The sequence below is a fragment of the Phocoena sinus genome, chromosome 13, assembly GCF_008692025.1.
Source record: "Phocoena sinus isolate mPhoSin1 chromosome 13, mPhoSin1.pri, whole genome shotgun sequence".
Lineage (NCBI taxonomy): Eukaryota > Metazoa > Chordata > Mammalia > Artiodactyla > Phocoenidae > Phocoena > Phocoena sinus.
In genome coordinates this window covers 61045475-61066350 of record NC_045775.1, presented here as the reverse complement: position 1 = coordinate 61066350, position 20876 = coordinate 61045475, and the positions used below count along the sequence as shown (strand labels likewise).

Genomic DNA, 20876 nt, shown 5'->3' with positions numbered 1-20876 from the left:
AGAGAGAGGCCACGGCTGCAGCCAAACATCCTACAATGCACAGGCCAGTCACCCACTGCAAAGACTTTTCCGGTCCAAAATGTCATAGTGCTGAGACTGAGGAACGCTGGATGGGGCAGGATCTATCTCCTTCCGGAAGGTTCCCCATGTGCATCTTCCCTCCTCTCGGGGCCCAGTAGGCCCTCTCTCCCTGCTGTGCATCCTTTGGCCAGAGGAGGCTTCAGGAGATGACACCCACGCGCCCCATTGTGAAAGACCCGCCTGGGCATGGCAATTTCATTTTTCTTTTAAATCTTAAAGCCATGAGATACCAGATCTCTGCTGCTCCCTTCCTTTCTCTCTGTATTTCCCAGGGAGGTGATTAAGCTTTAAAGTTTTCTCTCAGGGCGGGGGCTACATTAGGAAGAGTGAATTGTCAGCACAGATCTGTATCCCTTTTCCTGGTGAATAACGTTAAGATGAACTGGAAAGTAAAAATTCCCTTAAACATTTTACAGTAAGGTTATCAATACCAGATAATTGACAGTTGATGACACTTCTAAACTGCCTTCATGACCAACCCCTAGAAAAGACCAGCCCTTGGAGAGGAATAGGATTTCTCACCTCTGGTCTTACTTGAATCTGGTGAGAAGGGAAAGAGAATGGGAGGAGAGAGATTTTGTGTCAGGTTTTTTTTGCGGGGTAGGGGGTAGTTTGGGGGATTTTGTCTTTTAATGAAAGAAATTCTTTGAGAACTGAATGGAAGATTAAGTTACAGAGAAAAGGCCATATGGACCATATCGTATTTCTAGGATTCAGGTAATAACACAAGTTTATCTGAGTTTTCTGGGAAGAAAGCACTTTTCTGGATAGGAACTTGCAGCAACTGAATGCTTTCTGGCCAAGAGTTGGGTTTTGGGGCTTGGGGTTGCTTTTGGAAAATACAGCAAGTCTGAAAATAGACTCACAATAAAAATGCCACTTCAGCCTAAACCAGAGAGGCAGCCACCAGATTCGGTAATGTGTTTGGATTGTACAGTATGCCGATGCCTCACACGGCTCACACGGACTCGGGCGAGGCCGTCCACAACACAGGGGACACGGCGCCCTTGCGCTCGCACGCCCGCGTGCATCCACTCACACTGCCACGCACAGGCACGCACCCAGTGCACGCACGCGCGCGCACACAGCGAGGGGAAGGATGGCTCTGTGGGTGTAGAGCACATTGCCCCCAAAGCACCTCCCACAGAGCATACGGGCGGGCAGGGCCCCAGAGGCCTCTCCCTCCTCGCCCCCCTCGCACTCCCTTCCTCTCCTCTAATTCTCCCAAGCTGTCTTCTCTCGGGCTGGGGACCTGGCGCACACTTTAATGGCTCTGTGGCCTGGGGGTTTTCCCTAGTCTCTCATTATCCTCCTGGCTGGGGGTGCCATGGGCCTGAGACCAAAGGACAACACGCCGGGAACCGCACAGCCAAGACTTTTTGGGGGCAGAGAAAGGACAACTCTCTCTTTTGGGAAAGGCTGATGTAGGGAAGGTCCTGGAGATCGCGCGTGGGGACTCCTAACAGCCCTCGGGCGTGAGAGAAGGCTCAACGCAGAGGGGTCAGCACGGCCCGGTGGTTAAGCGCACGGGCGGAGGGAGCACAGGCTTGTTCGAGCCTGGCCTCGGCTGCTTCCCAACTTCGTACAGGGTACTCAGTCTATTCAAACTTACTCCCTCATCTGCAAGGTCGGGCGGTGCCTGGAGTCGAGGTGAGCGTCAGGTGAGACACGCATGTAAAGCGCTCACTGGGAGGAGGACCTGGAGCACATAGACGCTCAGCAAGGGTTAGATACTCATTTTCTAAGATGACCGTGTGACTCTTGCCCACCCCTGCTGCAAGCCGGCAGTGGCATCCCCAGCTTGGGTAACCGGACCCACTTCCCCAGCCTGGAGACCCGTTTTATCCTACCAACACTTGGAGCATCACAGCCCACCCTCCTGGAAGCTTTGCTCTTTCCAGCTTCCATGCCTCTGCTTATGACCCTCTCTTCATTAGAATGCCTTCATCCTGAACTTCCCAAAACCTCACCTCCTCCAGGAAGCCTTCCTGGCCCCTCCTGGCCTCAGGGATCTCTGGTTCCTGGAGCTGTTCCAGCCCCCCGCCGGCTGCCCTCGAGCAGGGCTGTAAGCTTCCCAACAGCCCACACCCTCTCCTTCTCTGGCCTCCCCCAGAGGAAACTACCTCACCTGAAACAGACTCTCCCACTTCTTTCAGAATGAACAAAAGGAAACCGAAGGACCAAGTGACCCCTGACAACAGCCACCTCTAAAGATCCCGGGACGCAGAGCTCACCAGTCTATGACACGAATCCTCATTTTCTCACACATGGAGGGAAACTAAGGAGGGAAGAGAGACGGGTTGGGTGGGGTCCTTCTGAAGAAGCAGAAGTCTGGGATGCGGGCGGGAACTGGGTAGGCTGGGAGCCCAGGCCTCCTGGGGTGGGCTCATGGGGGTGAGGCTCACCATGGCAGGCACCGTGATGCTCTGGTTCCACTGAGGGTTGGCCGTCTTCTCCAGGATCTTGCTGCAGAGCTAGAAGACACAGAGCACAGGTGGATGGAGCTTTGAGGGGACTCCGGGCTCCCTCGGAGACCACCACACCAGCCAGCAGCCATTCTCTGCCATGCTGGCCACGTTTTGGGCTGGGCAGAAGGCCCTGGGGGCCATGGAGCCTGGTGCAGTGGGCTCAGACACAGGGAATCTTTCTAGAGACAAAGCTCAATGGTAGATCAGACCCAATGGGGCATGCGGTGGAGGGAGTTAAGAGGAATAGATTGTTTGAATGTCACAACCCTTCTTCCTTATCTCATACCTCTGGCTGGAAATTCTCCTCCCTCACCTCCCATTATGGCCATGACCCTAAATATGGGGCCCTGCGTCCCGACCAGCTTTCCCAGGAGTCCTAGAGTCTGAGGCAATCCCCTTTGCCCATCAGCCCAGATCACCTGCCCTTTTGGAAGACTGTGAACCCAGGAGATTAGAGATGGAGGGAGGAGGAGAGGAAAGGGGAGCTGGAGGGCCAGGGCAGGGGGCCATGCACCTGCATCTGAGAGAGGAAAATGCAGGGAAGACACAAACCTCATAAGCCACAGTCTGCCTCCAATCAGCCCTGCTCATAAGACTGGGCTTTCCACAAACAAGAAACCTAGCAGAGGTGGAAACCAGATCCAAACCAGCGGCTTGTGTGTTCTGCTCTGCCCTGGGCGTCCCCAGGGAGACACCAGGTCCCTTAGCCAGCCCAGGGCATCCTGTACCCACACAGGGCAGCAGGTGAAGACTCTGCTTCAGATCCTGGAAGGTGTGTGTGTCCTACACACGGAAACAGTGAGCAGCCTTCCTCAGAGCATTTACTGTGGGCCCTGATTGTGTGAAGAATTTACATGCATTTTCTCTTCTAATGAGCACCTGACCAGACTGGGGGCTTTGGGCCCTCCATCAAATGAGGGTGTGGCCTCCCTAGGGGCCAGGACTTTGTCTCCTTCCCTGATCCACCCAGTACCAGCCCCTGTGCCCACCATCCCCTCCTCCCTGTGAGAAGAGCCCAGGCAAAGTCTGGGGGCAGGGATGGGTGCCGGGATTTGGCCCTTGTGTGAGCAAAGAGAGGAGTAAGGAAAGAAGAGCTCCGACAATCAGATGGAACAAAAGGCAAAGTGGGACACACAGTTCTCAGGAATGGATACACAAAGGGCTGTAAAGCACACAGAAAGATGCTTAATCTCCCTCATAATAAAAGAAACAAAATGAATGAGATACGATGTCTCATCTATCAGATTCACAAAAATCTCTAAAGCCTGACAGCCCTCTCTTGGCAAGGCGATGGGAAAACTGCACGCTAGGATTTTGCTGGTGGGAAAAGAGAACAGCTCAACCCCTCCAAAGGGCGATTGGCCACTATCGTTCAAAATTACAAATGCAAATGCCCTCTGACCTACCAGTTCTACCTCTAGAAAGTATCCTACAGAAAGACTTGCACGTGTGCAGAATAACACGTGTACGAGGTGATTCACTGCAGCATGGCTCCAACTAGGGAGGACGCGGAACAACCCATGTGTCCACCAACAGAGGACAGATTAGATGAAGTGTGATCCATCCACAGAATGGAGCACTGTGTAGCCCTAGAAGAATGAAAGAGCTCTGTGATATGAAACAACTTCCAAGTTATATTATTAAGTGAAAAAAGCAAGGTGCAGAACAGTGAGTGTCATGTGCAACCATTTGTGTTACAAGGGTAAAAGGTAAGAATTTATGGTCAGATGTGTGTAGCATATGCATACTTAAGCCAGAATGATGCAAAATGATGGATGCATAAATGTATATGGTGGGCATAATAAATGTATTACCTAATTCAAAACTTAGATGAACAAAAGTTTAAAATAGGAAGGAAAGAAGGAAGGGAGGGAGGGAGGGACGGAGGGAGGGAGGGAGGAAGGAAGGAAGGAAGGCGGGAAGGGAGGGAAGACTCGTTAATCAGACACAGCTGAGAGACCCTGGCAGCATCACTCAGCTCCCTGGACAAGAAGGCACAGGTTGTCCCCACCCTCCCCCAGCCCTGCCACAGGCAGTCCAAGGCCTCCCCAGCAATCACTTCCTCCGGGCTGCCCTTGGAGGCTCCCCGTGAGAGAGCCACCGAGATGTGGGTTTGGGAGCCTGAACACAGCAGGTTCCCCCCACCCAGCCAGCACTGCCTCTGGCCCTAGAAATCCCCAGCTGCCTTCCCACACCCTGCTTCACTCCCCACACTCAGCCAAGGCAGCACCAAGCTTCCTCTCCCCGTCCGCCTCCTCCTCTCTGAGACTTTTTATTTTTTACCCTCTTTCCCTTCCTGATGGAGTGTATTTATTACACCCTTTCTGGAGGGCTCTTTAGCCACCTGTATCAAATACTTAAAAATAAGCATGCCCTCTGACCCAGTTCTAGAAACTTTCCTATGGAAAACCAATCAGAGTGTAGACAAGTCCTGTACACGGATGTCTGTCACAGAGTTGTTCATAAAAGAGGAAAATTGCAAAAAAAAAAATCCAAATATCGATTAAAATTTATGTTATATCATCTCATGGAATATTATGCAGCCATCAAAAAATTGATTTCAAAGACTATTTAATAACGTAAGGAAATGTTAGGTGATAAAAGCACTTTACCAACCACACAGATATAGTGGATTCTCATTACTGGCGGTAGTTACACATTCTAACTACACATTGTAAGTCACCAAGAACATGAGCTGATGAACACTGAAGCATTGCTCCTAAGAGAAATACAGGGTTAGGTTCCTGCAAGCCTCTGTCACAGCAGTTTTTTGTCAACTCACCAATAACCTTGTTTTATGTGTGTTTCTGTTTCAAAACACCGTTTTTTTATTATATATTGTGGATTCATTAACATTGAACTCACAGCCAACAGCACTCTCACTCGTGCCTGAATGAAGCTTACCTAATATATAGTTTCTCCATAAGGCACGTCACAGCCTTCTCACACAGGGAAACTGTGAATAATGAAGATCAACCGTATTTTGAATCCAATTTTTTTTTTCCAGTGGGGCAGGGCCGGGGGGGATGTGCAACAGAGAGAAGGAGTGAGAGCTGCAGGGAGGAAAACATACTAGCAGGAGACATAAACAAATGTTAATGGTGGGCTCTCCAAGGTGGTGTGCAGAAATGTGCTTAATTTTTTTCATTTTCCTTGCTTTTCTCTGATTTTTTCATCTTTTTATGATTAATAGGTTTTATTCTTGGAAAATAAAAAAGTTGCTTTAGTCTCCCACTCTGCCCTCCAAGCACCTCCCCTGTCCTTGCCCCATAGCATGAAGAAGTGTGATATGTGTGTGTGAGTGCACACACACACACAACCTTCTATCTCAGTAGCTTGGCCAAATCAGGTATGGTTCACATCTTAGATAACAGTGCCACCAAGTGTCCATTAGAGGAAATGCAAAGAGGGCCAGGCTTGGGTGAGTAGGCACACAGAGGACAAATCCCCAGGGCTTTTCATTTCAGAAAAGGATGAATGAGAAAAAGTGACACACCAGAGACAGAGAGAGGACAGGCAGGATGACACAGGTGATAAAGGTAGCAGAGAGAGTTGGGGGAAGCCATGACGAGGTGGCTGGGGCAGAGAGCAGGGGACACAGAGACCCGGGGACCACCAGAAGACGGAGGGTCTCAACTGCCTCTTTCATAAGCCCCTTCCTTCTAGAGGGAAAATGGAGGGTGCAGCTTCATTCAGGAGCCCAGCCACCAGTCAGCTTTATATATTCCCTTGCCTGGCCAGGTCCCCTACCTCTATCACCTTCCCCAGACATCTGCACCTCCCTAGAAAAATCCCCAGGGCCAGCCAAGGGCATCTCAGAACAGGAGAAGACCTAGAGAGATCAAGGTGCTGGCAGGGACCCAGTAGCAGCTAGGAGCCCCAGAGCTCTGAGACTCAGCTCCAAGGAAAGCCACTGAATTGGAAGGCAGGTCGGTCTTGGTTCTAGCCATCATCACAGCACCCTACCATGTTGGGAATGTGGAATAAAAACAATCTTGAGACATGACTTTCCCATCTGTCAAGCTGGGAAAACTGATCCCGGTCCTTGGAGTAAGTGTCCAGCAGGACTGTCCAGCCAACCTTCCTGCTTCCTTCCTGCCTTCATTCATCCCATCACGGTCCCTGCTAAGGGCATCAGACTCTGAGCCCAAGCCCAAACAAAAACTGCACTTCGGTGAGACCCACAGTGAGCATTTACACCCCAGTGTGGATGAGTTTAAAACTCGTGTTACCTCTCCCACAGACATTTCCCCTGAGACCCTGTCTTAGCCCGGATGGAGGAACAGCTCAAAGGTGCTCCCACTGGCCAACAGCAGGACGGTTCCCACAACCAGCACCGTAACTGATCTTAACACACTGAATTAATAAAAAGTATTAGGGGCATATTAACACTCAAAAGGGAAGAGGGGAGGGGAAGCTCTTTTTTACAAAAAACACCAGCTGATAAAGAGAGAAGGAATGATAATGAGGGAATCGCCGCTTTGCACCCCAGGTGAATGACTTGTTCAGGCAAGGAGGTCAATGGCTACGTGGACCATTAGGTAAGAGGTTGCTGGGAAACAGGACATCAGCACACATCAAGATATCGCCCACAGATAACCTGCAAAGTACAAAGGCGAGCGTGTGCTTTGACAAGGGAGAGATCTGGAGACACCACCTAAACCAAGTAATCAATCATTACCAATGGTGGGACAAGGTGACATTTTGCTTCCTGTTGTGATGCAATACGACGTACGAAACATCAGCCACGATGCATTCTTGCCTAAACAGTTCATTTGAATGCAATCTGGTCTTGAGACCTAACTTCCAGTTTATAGGAAATACAGGGGCCAGAAGAATAAGTTAAACAACAACAGAAGGAAACAACGGGACAAATCCAGGACATGGACAAATGGCTTGGGCTTTTCAAAAATGCAATGTTGTGGGGTGAGAAAAATGGGAATGATGGAGGTGGGTAAAAGACTGTTACAGGAGAGACTAACGCAGAGCATAAATTCCAGGTGGACCTTAGATCAAAACAAAATTAAACAGCTCTAAAAGACATTTGGGGGATAATCAGAGAATATTTATATGAGCCAGCATCTGACAAGAGTAGGAGATAATTGTTAATTTCCTAGGTGTGATAATGTTATTGTGGTTACAAAGAATTTTCTTTTTCTCAGGAGGTACATGCTGAAGCCTTTAAGGGCAAAGTGTGCAACTAGGTTTCAAATGATTGGGGGTGGGGGGAGTATCCATAGAGAGAGAGAGAAAGTAAATGCAGCAAAATGTTCATAATTGTTTCATCTAAGTGGAGGCCATACCAGGGGGTAAGTGTTCACTGAACTATTCTTTCAACTTTTATATTTTTAAATATTAAAAAAATAAAGTGTTTCAACAGTGTCTAATATTGATTCACAGTAAAAAATAAAAATTTTAGGGCTTCCCTGGTGGCGCAGTGGTTGAGAGTCCGCCTGCCGATGCAGGAGACACGGGTTCGTGCCCCGGTCCAGGGAGATCCCACATGCCGCGGAACGGCTGGGCCCGTGAGCCATGACCGCTGAGCCTGCGCGTCTGGAGCAAAAAAAAATTTTAAAAACTAGAAAGATAGGCCCCAAACATAAACTTTGTATGATGCCTTATGGATAATGTTACTTTTTTCTGCACTTTTCAAAATTCCTTAATAAATATGTGCATCGATAATAAAAGAAGAAAGAAAAGAAAGATAAAACGGTGGCGGGCGGCGGGGGGGGGGAAGAGTGTGGACTTCAGGTAGCAGGCAGAGGAAACAAGCTATCCAAGGCTTTCCTCCCGTTTGTGAAATCACACCTGGGCCTCAGCAATCCGGCCCCTGACCTCAGGGGTCCTCTTTGTTGGTGGGATGGGCAGGCAGACCCTACATCTTTCCAAAATGAATATAAGAAGAGATTAAGTGAAAAAGAACACTGCAAAATGCTGTGTAAATGGGAGCCCACACCACCTCCATCATCACCCTAGGCTTTTAGCGTTTGTTGTTAAGCTTGTAAACGCCTCCCCAGTTGTCCTATAACACCTGCGTGTCTCCCCCTTCCGGCCTCTGCCTCGGGAGCAAAGCAGAGCCGGCTGCACCAGCCCTCCGCTCGGCTCTGTTCAAAGCCCTTCTCCTCCAGTTCAAAGCCCTTCTCCTCCGCCCGTTTCCAATTTTCCTGTTAACACCCAAGTCATCCAACTCAACTCGCCGGAGCCTGGCGCTGCGGCCGGCCGGTGGACCTCTGGGCCAGGCCGGCGGGGCCCCGGAGGGCGCTACCCCACCCTGCCAGCTCCCTGAGGTTGGCACGAAGCTCAGAGGCGCCTCGTTAGGGTTCCGGGAGCCGAGGTGGAGGCTGCGCCTTCCAGATACATCATTCTCCCTTATTTCCAGTATTTCTACCAGTCTCTGCTCTGAGGTTACAGAGTAAAAGAAATCGGGCTGTTTCCCCAAAAGTCAGAGGAACATATGCTAACAAACACCGGAATGCAGCGGAAAACGGGCTAAAAAAGGGCCGTGCAATCGGCCGCGCGGAGCCCCGAAGGCCGAACTAGCACATCAGGCCTGTGTGGGTGACGGAAGCTAAACCTTGAACGATGCAAGAGACTTGCCGGGGGGAAAGGGCCGGGAAGGACCCCGAAGTGCACAGGCCCGGGCAAAAGCTAGAGGTGTGACCGCAGGGCAGACGAGAGGTCACACGGGCGACGTGCTGGCTGTGCGGTTTGCACCCGCACGCCCCCCTCCGCACCCCGCCGCCCCCCGCCCCCCCCAGCGAGACAGTGGGGCTGAAACCCGCTCAGTTCGGCGCTGCTCCAAGCGGCCTGCAGAGCTGCGTCCGCCCAGGTGGGGGCGAGATGTTCCACATTCTCGCAAAGACTGTACAAGCTAATATTGGTCATGGAGATGAGGCGAGAAAGTTCGGCTGGGTGAGACCTGGTCAACCAGGTTATGCGGTTTGAACTTCCTTTTACAGACAGGACTGTGTTTTACACTAAATACTCTGGTGGATTTCTATGGGGAGAACCCGGACAAGAGAACGGACCCAAGGCTGTTGTGTTGCCCTGGGGAGAGATGACAGTGACCAGGGGCATAGAGACAGGAAAGGACCTCGGGATTTTTGAAGGCAAGAGCTAGGGGTGGCATGTTTGATGTAGGGAGGTCAAAAAAAAAAGGGCCGAATCAAGGCAGGCCCACATTTTCTGCCTTTGATGGTGGTACCTGATTAGGATGGCGGCTTCTGGAAGTGGGGCGGTTTGGGGCAGCAGATGACTCCTTTAAAGGGCTGGAGGGGCAGAATATAGAGACTTGAAGAGGCATGGGGACGTCTGTGTCTGAAGAGAGGGGTCAGAGTTAAATACAGCTGTGGATTCCTCTGTGGAGAGGTGATGGCTGAACCCTGGGAGTAGCTGAGGCTTCGAAGGAGAGCCTGGAAAGGGGGCAAAGCCATCCCTAAGGTGGGATAGAGGGAGGGGCCCAGGCAGAAATCAAGAGGGACTGGAGCAACAGCCCGGCCTCTAGGCAGGAAGGAAGAGAGGTACATGATCCCTAGGGCCCCCACCAGTGTGGCCGAAAGGAGTCTGCCCAACTCCTGCCACAACTTTTTAAAAATAATCATTATGTTTTCACTGCATTGTTCTTAAGTTTCCCTATCATTGTGCCTTCACATCTGGTTTCCTGACTATTACTTAATTTTCCCCCAAATATTCCTCTATCTATCCACTGTCCATGTGTACTCTCCGTGTCCATCCACACCTATGTGTCTGTCTCAAACACCTGAGCAGACCTGTCCTCGTGCGTGTGCATGGCAGCCCCAGAGAGCTGGGCCTGCGTGTCTCACCCCATGTCCCGCAATCAGCCCCCCATCCCCGGTGTGCACATGCCTCTGATGGGGGGCACTGTGTGTGCCTCACTCTGTCCTGCACATCCAGTGCCCATCCACAGGGACACCCAGTCGTCACCCTCCCACAAATCCTCTTGTTTACTTGCCCCTTACCATTTTCCCCGCAAAGCTGACTTCCACGAAGGGATCCACCAAGTTCTTCTTGTTACTCTCAAAGCCAAAGATCTGCTTCACATTGTCCATTACGGCATCATCCACTGGGGAGAAAGACATGCTGATCACTGCCCACCTGCTCTCCCATCTTCAAAACCCCCACTTCCCACCTGTCTCCCCACAGTCCTGGGAGTCCCTGAGAGAGACGCCATGGACCCCTCAGCCCAGGACTCCTGGGAGAAAGGGCCATCTCAGAATAGCAGCTCCTGAGGGCACTGCGCTGCTTCCTTGCCCAGCTCCAAAGAGCTGGTTCACTGTCCCCCGCCCCGTTCTCAAAGGCTTTCAGAACAGGTCCGATTGATTGACTGATTAGAAATCTACATCGCTAAGAGCAGTAAATAATCCAGAAAAAGACTGGAAGTTGGGGACTTCCCTGGTGGCACAGTGGTTAAGAATTCACCTGCCAATGCAGGGGACACGGGTTCGATCCCTGGTCCAGGAAGATCACACATGCCACGGAGCAGCTAAGCCCATGCACCACAGCTACTGAGCCTGTGCTCTAGAGCCCATGAGCCACAACTACTGAGCCTGTGTGCCACAGCTACTGAAGCCCGTGCACCCAGAGCCCATGCTCCACAACAAGAGAAGCCACAGCAATAAGCCCACACACCACAACGAGGAGTAGCCCCCACTCGCCGCAACTAGAGAAAAGCCCACGTGGAGCAACGGAGACCCAATGCAGCCATAAATAAATAAAATAAATAAATAAACTTTTTTTAAAAACTAAAATGAGGTATCACCTCACACCAGTCAGAATGGCCATCATCAAAAAAATCTACAAACAATAAACGCTGGAGAAGGTGTGGAGAAAATGGAACCCTCTTGCACTGTTGGTGGGAATGTAAATTGATACAGCCACTATGGAAAACAGTATGGAGGTTCCTTAAAAAACTAAAAATAGAACTACCACGCTATAGTGGGAATAGCAATCCCACTACTGGGCATATACCCTGAGAAAACCATAATTCAAAAAGAGTCATGTACCACAATGTTCATTGAAGCTCTACTTACAATAGCCAGGACATGGAAGCAATGTTAAGTGTCGTCCATCAACAGATGAATGGATAAAGAAGATGTGGCACATATATACAATGGAATATTACCCAGCCATAGAAAGAAACGAAATTGAGTTATTTTTAGTGAGGTGAATGGACCTAGAGACTTTCATACAGAGTGAAGTCAGAAAGAGAAACAAATGCTGTATGCTAATACATATATATGGAATCTAAAAAAAAAAAACATGGTTCTGACGAACCTAGGGGCAGGACAGGACTGAAGACACAGAGAATGGACTTGAGGACACAGGGAGGGGGAAGGGTAGGCTGGGATGAAGTGAGAGAGTAGCATGGACATATATACACTACCAAATGTAAAATAGATAGCTAGTGGGAAGCAGCCGCATAGCACAGGGAGATCAGCTTGGTGCTTTGTGTCCACCTAGAGGGGTGGGATAGGGAGGGTGGGAGGGAGACGCAAGGGGAAGGAGATATGGGGACATATGTATATGTATAACTGATTCACTTTGTTATACAGCAGAAACTAACACGCCATTGTAAAGCAATTATACTCCAATAAAGATGTTAAAAAAAAAGAAAAAGAGTAGCCCCCGCTCATCACAACTAGAGAAAGCCTGCTCGCAGCAACGAAGACCCAATGCAGCCAAAAATAAATTAATTAAAAAAAAAAAAGACTGGAAGTTGTTATAATAATATCCCATTACTGGTGCCTGTTTGACATTTTCCTTTATATACATTAGCACAGTGATTTTCCTGAGGGTAACCAATAAGTCAATTCTGTTTAAAAATATATATATATATATATTTAATCTATGCTGCTTCAAACCAATATTTTACTGAATTAGCCATATTTTTTACATATGTATTTACAGATGATAGATGTGTGTGTGTATGTATGTATATATATGTTATGTATAAATGTACATATGTATATAAATGAGAAACTGAGAGGAGGGGACAGTTAACAATTGTATACTAGCCAATGTCTACATGAATACAACAGATAACAATTAGCAAATACTTATGCTCTATTTACCCATCTATTTTCCTTTTATTTATATTCAAACAACATTTCAGAGAATTCAATATAATCCCCTTTACCCTGAGCAAAGCTAACATTTCTATTTCCCCAGCCCCCTTTGGAAGCTCACCAGCCTCACTTCTGCATAGTTTCAACCAACAGACGCAGAATGTTCTAAGCCTGTATTTTAATGCCCATTACTTATTTAAAGGCTTTCCCCATGATTTTGGTTCAATTAAGCTTGTGCAGAAGGAACCCATTTATTGGTGTCATTAGTCAAAGCAGAAAGCCTCAAGCAATTAGCTTCATGGAAAACTCGTAAACAGGGACCCAAGTAGTCCCGTACTACTTGTCCTTGTGAACTCTGCTATGGACAGTGCCTGGCTTAATTCTGCTAATGCATGCTCCAAAATAGTGGCTTATAGCCCGCAGCAAGAGAACTACCAGGGAGCATTTTTAAACTACCAGTGTGTAAGCCCCACCCCAAACCAAGTCAATCTGAAACACTGGAGGAAGGGCCCAGGCATCTGCAGTTCCTTAAAGCTTCCAGGATGATTTAACTGCAGCCTGGGTTGACACCCACAGCTTTAGAATATTCAGCATAATTCCCCCACATTTATTGAGCACACAGGGTAGGGCTAGTACAGGGTTAGTCACTGTGAGAAATCAGGCAGTGGCCACAATGGCCTTCTTGGGATGATGAGGACATAGCCACAGCTAGGGTGACCCACTGTCCCAGTTTACCAGGGAATGAGGACTTTCTGGGATGTGGGACTTTTGGTGCTAAAACCAGGACAGTCCCAGGCAAACTAGACTGAGCCCTTCTAACATTTCAGCAACTGCTTCCCCAGCCCAGGGTCTGCCAATTTTCAGGCTGGGGCTTCCTAGAGGAGAGAAAGAAAATCAGTGGGATGCAGCCGTGAGCACAGAACAGAGAGTTGAAATGGTGCTGACTCCCCAGTGAGAGCCAAGAAAATGGGTGCATGGAGTGGCCAAAGAGCCAGGCCAGGCCTAGCGGATGCTGAAACGGAGCCCAGGGTCAGCTAGTACTCTCAAGATTTCTTGCATCTCTGTGACTCCACCAGCATCAGTATTACTTCTCATTAATTCTGACTGTTTTTCTGTTAAGAACAGTAAAAAGCCTTGGGAAACCTAGAGAGGGTGTGAGGCTTCGCCAGACGGCAGAGCAGAGGGAGAACTGGGCTGACACGGATCTAGTAGACCCTCGGGGTGAGGAAGCCAGGCCAAGGGGAGGCAGAGAGGGAGCAGGGCACCAGCCCCTCCATCTCCTTCCCCCAGGGAGCTGAGGCAGCCCAGCCCAGCGTCCCCCCTCACAGTCACCCAACGAGGGCACCAGACTCACTCTGCGGTAAATCCTCGGCCCTGAAGACCTTCAGGCAGAAGTGCGCTCCGCGGAGGGCCACTCCGGTCGGCCTGAGCAGGTTGCCTTCAATGTCCTCCTTGTCTTCAGAGGGGTCTTTTCTCTCCAGCTACAACACAACCAAATATGATTCCTTAATGTGCCTTCGAGCACAGTGTTTTCCCTTCCTCTTCTGAGAGCTCAACCAACACACTTAAATGGTGCATCTCGGGACTTCCCTGGTGGCGCAGCGGATAAGACCCTGCTGCGCTCCCAATGCAGGGGGCCTGGGTTCGATCCCTGGTCAGAGAACTAGATCCCACATGCATGCTGCAACTAAGAGTTCACATGCCGCAACTAAGGAGCTGGCGAGCCACAACTAAGGAGACCAACTGTCGCAACTAGGGAGCCCACGTGCCGCAACTAAGGAGCCCGCCGGCCGCAACTAAGGCCTGGTTGCAACTACATAAATAAATTTTTTTTTAGAAAAAAGCATTCCTCAATCCAAAATTGCACCATTCAGGTCATGTTTATAAATAAATAAATGGTGCGTCTTGAAGAAAGGCAGATCTCGCCCTGCCACTTCCTAGCCTGTGATCTCTGACAGGTTCCTTACCCCGAGACTCTGCTTCCTCATGTGGACAGTGGAGACAATGACACTGACCTCCCGGGCTGTGGGAGGATCAACTTCAATAACGTGTAAATGCACGTGGCACACCGGCAAGGCACTCAAGAACTGCAGTCTCCTTCCCATTCCACCCAACAAAAAAAATAGCACAGAGGTGACAGAGGTCTAGGCCAGCCGCTGTCTTCAATAACGTCTGTTCATTCACCCAACAAGTATCCATTGAGGGACTACTGAGTGTCAGCCTCACGCTGAGGGGCGAGGGCTGCCGCAGTGAACAAGGTGGACAGAGGTCCTGCCCCCGTGGTGCTCACCTTTCACAGGGAAAGCAGACCTTTAAGCAAATGAATGTAATACCACGTGCTGAGCATTATGAGTAGAGCAGTAATAATAAAAATAATATTTACTGACTGTATACACTCTCTCGTTTAATCCTGAGCGCAACCCCCATGAGCAGTGGGTCTCAAATGTGGCTATACGTTAGAAACTGGAGAATCAGTGACTTCTAGACCACTGCTATACCTTCCAACTAAAATCCAGATTCTGGTTCAACAGGTCTGGGGTGGAGCCCACAAATGCCCAGACGACGCCAATGCTGTGGGGTGCAAGGCCCCGGGATACCCCACTTTACAGATAAGCTAGATGAGGGTTAACGTAGGCTGGATGCAGAACCAGTGGGTTTAGAAAGAACGGAGCAAGGGGGCTTGTAAGTATATTGAGGGGAGGGCGGGAATAGTGTTGGTGATGTGCCAGCTTGGAGACCTGGATGATGGGATCCAGGCAGGGGCAGAAACTCATGCAGAGCGAGGGCTAACTTGGCAGTGTGAGGAACAAAAGATCCACGTGCTGCACTTGGGCAAGGGGGTGGCAGAAGGATAGGAGAGAGGTGGCATCAGGCCATGGCCAGCAGCTCACTCCTTGGAAAGCTGCCTGGACCATCCTCACTCAGTCCCCAGGCAGAAACCTGTTTCAGAATCTTTGCAGCAAAATTCTCCATCCCAGAATGCCTCATGTCACACAAGTGCTTGTGAAGGAATTAGTTCTGCACTGCTTTTCCTCAGCTCACATCTGAAGAAAATGCTCACCTCCTCTGCTTTCAGTCATCATCCTTAACACTGCTCACTCCCTTAGACAACAAGCACTGATTGAGCACCTGCTGTGCACAAGACCTGTACTAGGCAAGAGGGGAGATAAAACAGTTCATATCTATTATACTGTCGCTGACCTCAAGAAACTGAGCCTCGGTGACAGAGATGGACACGTTAACTGAACTAACAAAACATGGGGCGGTGACTGAAAGGAAAGACCAATCAGTTTCCCTGGAAGACAAGGCAGGCTTCATGGAGGAAGTAGCATCTGAATTGGGTCTTGAAGAACAAAGTGGTTTTTGGTAGGCAGAGAAGGCATCCCATCAGGTGAAACGGCAGGGAGAAGGATGGAAGTACATTCTGCAAAGGGTCACATTGTCTGGTGTGGCCACAGTACGGAGTCCATGGAAGTACGTCCCGGCAAGTGGCACTGCAAAATCAGCCTGAGGCCAAATGTTCATGGCCTTGTATGTCATGCTAAGGATCCTGGACATCATCCTGAAAGTAACTGGGAGAGAGTGGGTCTCCGGCAGTTTTTTAAGAGGAGATTCACATGATTGTATCTGAGTTTAAAGAAGATGGTTTTGGTGGTAATGTGGGGTTAACTGGAGTTACAGCAGATGAACCTACATCTTCATTCCCATAGAGGCCCAGGTAAGATATGACGGGAGCCTGACCTTGAACTCTGGTCTTGGGATAAGAGAGAGGAGAGGCATGCACTGAGGTTGTCATGCCAACAAGACTGGCCAACTGTGTGCGTGTGGACTGACAGACGTGGGACTGAAGGATGAGGAAAGACGCTCTGGCCTGGGGAACTAAGTGGATGATGAGTGCCATTTCCCAAGATGTCACCTAACACAGGATGGGAATCAGGTATGAGGAGTGGGCAGCGAATGATACTGGGTTTCTATATGTGAAGTTAAAGGGGCCTAAGGGACATGTTCATGTGCTTTGGTACAGGCAACTGAAACTGAGCTTCTGGAGCTCTGAAGATGCAGGCTGGAGATGAGCGATTTAGGAGCCTCAGGTAGACGGAGACAGGCTCCTCCACAGACAGATAGACGCACTGCAAAATCAGACTGAGGCCAGATGTTCATGGGCCTTGAATGTCACGTCAAAGGCACAGCAAAGATGCAGGCAGCAGAATTTTATCAAGCCACTGAATTTGAAGGATCCATTCCAAAAAAAAAAAAAAAAAAAGGAAAAGAATGAGGGGAGTCATGGATGCCGAGGGAGAAGAGAGTTTCAAATAAGACGTGGGCTCCAGAACCAAATGCTGTGGAGCAACAGAGCGGATTAATGAGAGAAGAGCTCCTGGGACTTTGCGATGGATGACCCTTAGGCCAGTGGTTCAGGGAAGGAGGCAGTGGGAAGCACGCTGAAGGGGTGAAGGAGTGAGCAGCTGGCAAAGGACTGGAGAAGAGGGACACAGGGTACTCTCAAGAACTTGGTGACCTTGGTGATGGCTGAAAGGAAGATGAAAGCAGCTTGGAGGGGAGGGGTGGGGAGAAATGGTGAAGGCAAGGGTGTTTTGAGATTGGGAAATCTGGAGTCTGGCACAGACCAGAGTGCAGGAGCCAGAGGAGAGACAGGAAGAACAAGATGGGGGTGGTATGGAGGACATGAGCACATGCAAAGGAGACGGGGAGTGGGGAAGGGAGGGAAGATGAAGGAAGATGGGGGGTGCGCTGATGACCCGGGGAGTTTCAAGCACTCACATCACTCCCACTGTGCAGCTCTGTCTCTCTAAGCGGGACCGAGGCTGGGGCTTAAGACCAGGAGGTTGTTTTTTTTTTTTTTTTTTTTTAAGTTTTTTTGGCTGTGCCACGTGGCTTGGAGGATCTTAAGTTTCCCTGACCAGGGATCGAACCCATGCCCTTGGCAGTGAAAGCGCAGAGTCCCAACCACTGGACCGCCAGGGAATTCCTGACCAGAAATTTTGGAAACAGCCACTGTGGAGGATGGGATAAGGAGTAAACCTCACCCAAGTAAAGGAAGACATTGACAGCAACTCCAGGTGACTTTTGCCCCCAAAGCTGACCAAGGAGTGGTGCGGACAGCATGTCGTGGGGAGGGTGGGGGACACGAGGTGTGGCAGCAGAGCCCAGAAGCTAGTGAGCACAGAGTGAGAGTGAGGATCGGGGATGGGGGCCAGGCTTCAGGAGGGAGTTGATGGGCCGGGAAACTCAGAGGGGTCAGGGCTGTAACCTCAGTGAGGAAGAACTGCCAGTCACTGAGGGTGAGGGAGGGAAAGAGGCAGGAAGAAACTGGTGGGGAGAGCGATTTCCAAGCTCAGGGTCTGAAAGGAAGTAAGATCAGACGTTGGTGGCTCATCAGCAAGGACACGTCAGACCTCAGAACGATGGCAAAGACGGGAGTCTGCCAGCAAGGACCCTCCTGCACCAGCTCTGCCTGTGCCAGGGGTAGGTAACGGCCCAGAAGACCAGGGGAAATAACCAGTGAGGCAGGCTTCAGAGAAGAAGGCAATCTACAAGCGATAAATGCCAGAGAGGGTGTGGAGAAAAGGGAAGCCTCCTATACTGCTGGTGGGAATGTACATTGGTGCAGCCACTATGGAGAACAGTATGGAGGTTTCTTAAAAAACTACAAATAGAGCTACCATATGATCCAGCAGTCCCACTCCTGGGCATATATCCAGAGAAATCCATAATTCGAAAGGATACATGCACCCCAATGTCCATGGCAGCACTATTTACAATAGCCAGGACGTGGAAGCAACCTAAATGTCCATCAACAGAGGAATGGATAAAGAAGATGCGGTACATATATACAATGGAATATTACTCAGCCATAAAAAAGAACGAAATAATGCCATCTGCAGCAACATGGATGGACTTAGAGATTGTTATACTGAGTGAAGTAAGTCAGACAGAGAAGGACAAATATATGATATCGCTTATATGTGAAATCTTAAAAAATGGTACAAATGAACTTATTTACGAAACAGAAATAGAGTCACAGTTGTAGAAAACAAATTTAGGTTACCAAGGGGGGGGTGTATAAATTGGGAGATTGGGTTTGACATATACACACTGCTATATATAACATAGATAACTAATAAGAACCCACTGTATAGCACAGGGAACTCTACTCAATACTCTGTAATGACCTATGTGGGAACAGAATCTCAAAAAGAGTAGATATATGTATATTTATAAGTGATTCACTTTGCTGTACAGCAGGAACTAACACAACATTGTAAATCAACTATACTCCAATAAAATTAATTTTAAAAAAAAGAAGAAGGCAATGCTGAAGTTGAGAAGCTACTGCGGGAAACCAAAAGATGGCCGCTCCTCCCATCCTGAAAGCCACAAAGAGCTGAAGCAGAGAACAGGGGCTTCCCTCTGAGTTGGTCTCAAGAAAAGTGGTTCCATCTGGGAAAAACAAGGGTCTGATCAATGGGAAGAAGAGGAAAGAGTGTCTTAGGAAAGGGTAATAGATTCAGAGAGTCCACGTAGAAGGAAAAGGAGCAGGAAAGCACAATGTCTGCCTGGGCTACAGAGGGACACAGGATGAGAGATCAGGGGAGGTGCCCTTGGGTGGGGCTGGTCCACCCGAGCTCCACTGGCCTCTGCACAGCACCCGGGGTTCTCCTTCCCCTAACCCTTTGCACAGCGGCTTCTTGAGCTCTCGTCAGCAGCCAGAGCTCTCGTCCTTAAGAGCCTCGTGGAACTTGCCCTCCGCCTCCATGATCACACGCGGCTTTCCCTGGGGATCCCACCTCCCCAGCCCTCCTGGAGACTCGCCTTCCCCACTCCTGCCTCTCCCACTCCTCCTGGCTCACCGTGCCTTGATGATCTCAGTATCTCACTCAACATTTGCGTGTTTGATTTCCGATTCTCCCATGAGATAATCAATATCCACGTGGACAAGTCATTCACCAACACAGTCCCTTGTCCTCCACCAGCAGCATCTTTTTTTTTTTTTTTTTTTTTTTTTGCGGTACACGGGCCTCTCACTGTTGTGGTCTCTCCCGTTGCGGAGCACAGGCTCCGGATGCGCAGGCTCAGCAGCCGTGGCTCACGGGCCCAGCCGCTCCGTGGCATGTGGGATCTTCCCGGACCGGGGCTCGAACCCGTGTCCCCTGCATCGGCAGGCGGACCCTCAACCACTGCGCCACCAGGGAAGCCCCAACCAGCAGCATCTTAATCCCCCTCCCCTGCAGCTGCTAGAGGGATGGCCATATCTCAAACCTCCAGCCACTGAGAACCAATCCTCTAGGAAGACCTTGACCTTGAGACCCTTCTCTAAAGACAGACTTCAACCTATCCACCTTCTCCAACCCCCCTCACACCAAGTGAGGCACCCAACACAGAGCTTGGCACACAGCAGGCACTCAATAAATGTGCGTTCCCTAACCCTTCCCTCTTCTTTTTCCTCCTCATCAGCTCTATCCCCAGTCCTCTTGCAACCGCCCTGCCAGGCTCATCAGCTACCTCAGTCCTGTGCCTCCACCACACCTGCCTTGTCCACACCTGATAGCACCTCCATCTTACCCCTCTCCTGCTTCCAGGCCAGAGTATTATGAGGTCACTCTCCCATAAAGCCTCCAGCCCAGAGTGTCTGCCCTTGTGTCTGCTCAGAAATCCTTCTGTCTTGTTGTGTGTGTGCATACACACACACACACACACACACACACACACACACACACACACACAATGGAATATTACTCAACCATCAAAAAAGAATGAAATAATGCCATTTGCAGCAACATGGATGGACCCAGAGATTATCACACTAAGTGAAGTAAGTCAGACCAAAGAAGATGAATGTCATATGATACTGCTTATATGTGGAATATAAAAGAAAATGATACAAATGAACTCATTTACAAAACAGAAATAGACTCACAGACACAGAAAACAAACTTACAGTTACAAATATAAATGAATAAATAAATAAACAAATTTTTAAAAAATTTTTTAAATAAAAAAAGAAATCCTTCTGTCTGTATCTAATTAACCCCTTGTTCCTCAACAACTGTTCCAAACCTTCTCTCCTCTCCCCAGACATACAGAGATGCTGATACTTCCCCAACTCTGAAAGCCTTTCTCATTCTTACCACCTCCAACTTATAACTTTACTTACTGACCATAAAGATAACAATGATATATTCTTAGGTGATAAAATTCAGACTACAATACATTACAGAGT

General features: G+C 49.3%; 1 protein-coding gene across 26 annotated transcripts in view; it reads right to left on the bottom strand.

The window, feature by feature from the left end:
* DYSF (dysferlin) overlaps positions 1-20876 on the bottom strand; it is a 223366-nt gene that overhangs the window by 140555 nt on the left and 61935 nt on the right. For 25 of the 26 annotated variants that reach the window (XM_032652801.1, XM_032652812.1, XM_032652808.1 and 22 more), the window contains 4 exons: positions 13989-14115; positions 10529-10632; positions 2487-2555; positions 2316-2359 (listed from right to left, as the gene is read on the bottom strand). In XM_032652801.1, the coding sequence (XP_032508692.1) occupies positions 2316-2359; positions 2487-2555; positions 10529-10632; positions 13989-14115 (344 nt within the window). The remainder of the gene's footprint in view (positions 1-2315; positions 2360-2486; positions 2556-10528; positions 10633-13988; positions 14116-20876) is intronic. The other variant, XM_032652826.1, reaches the window with a different exon arrangement.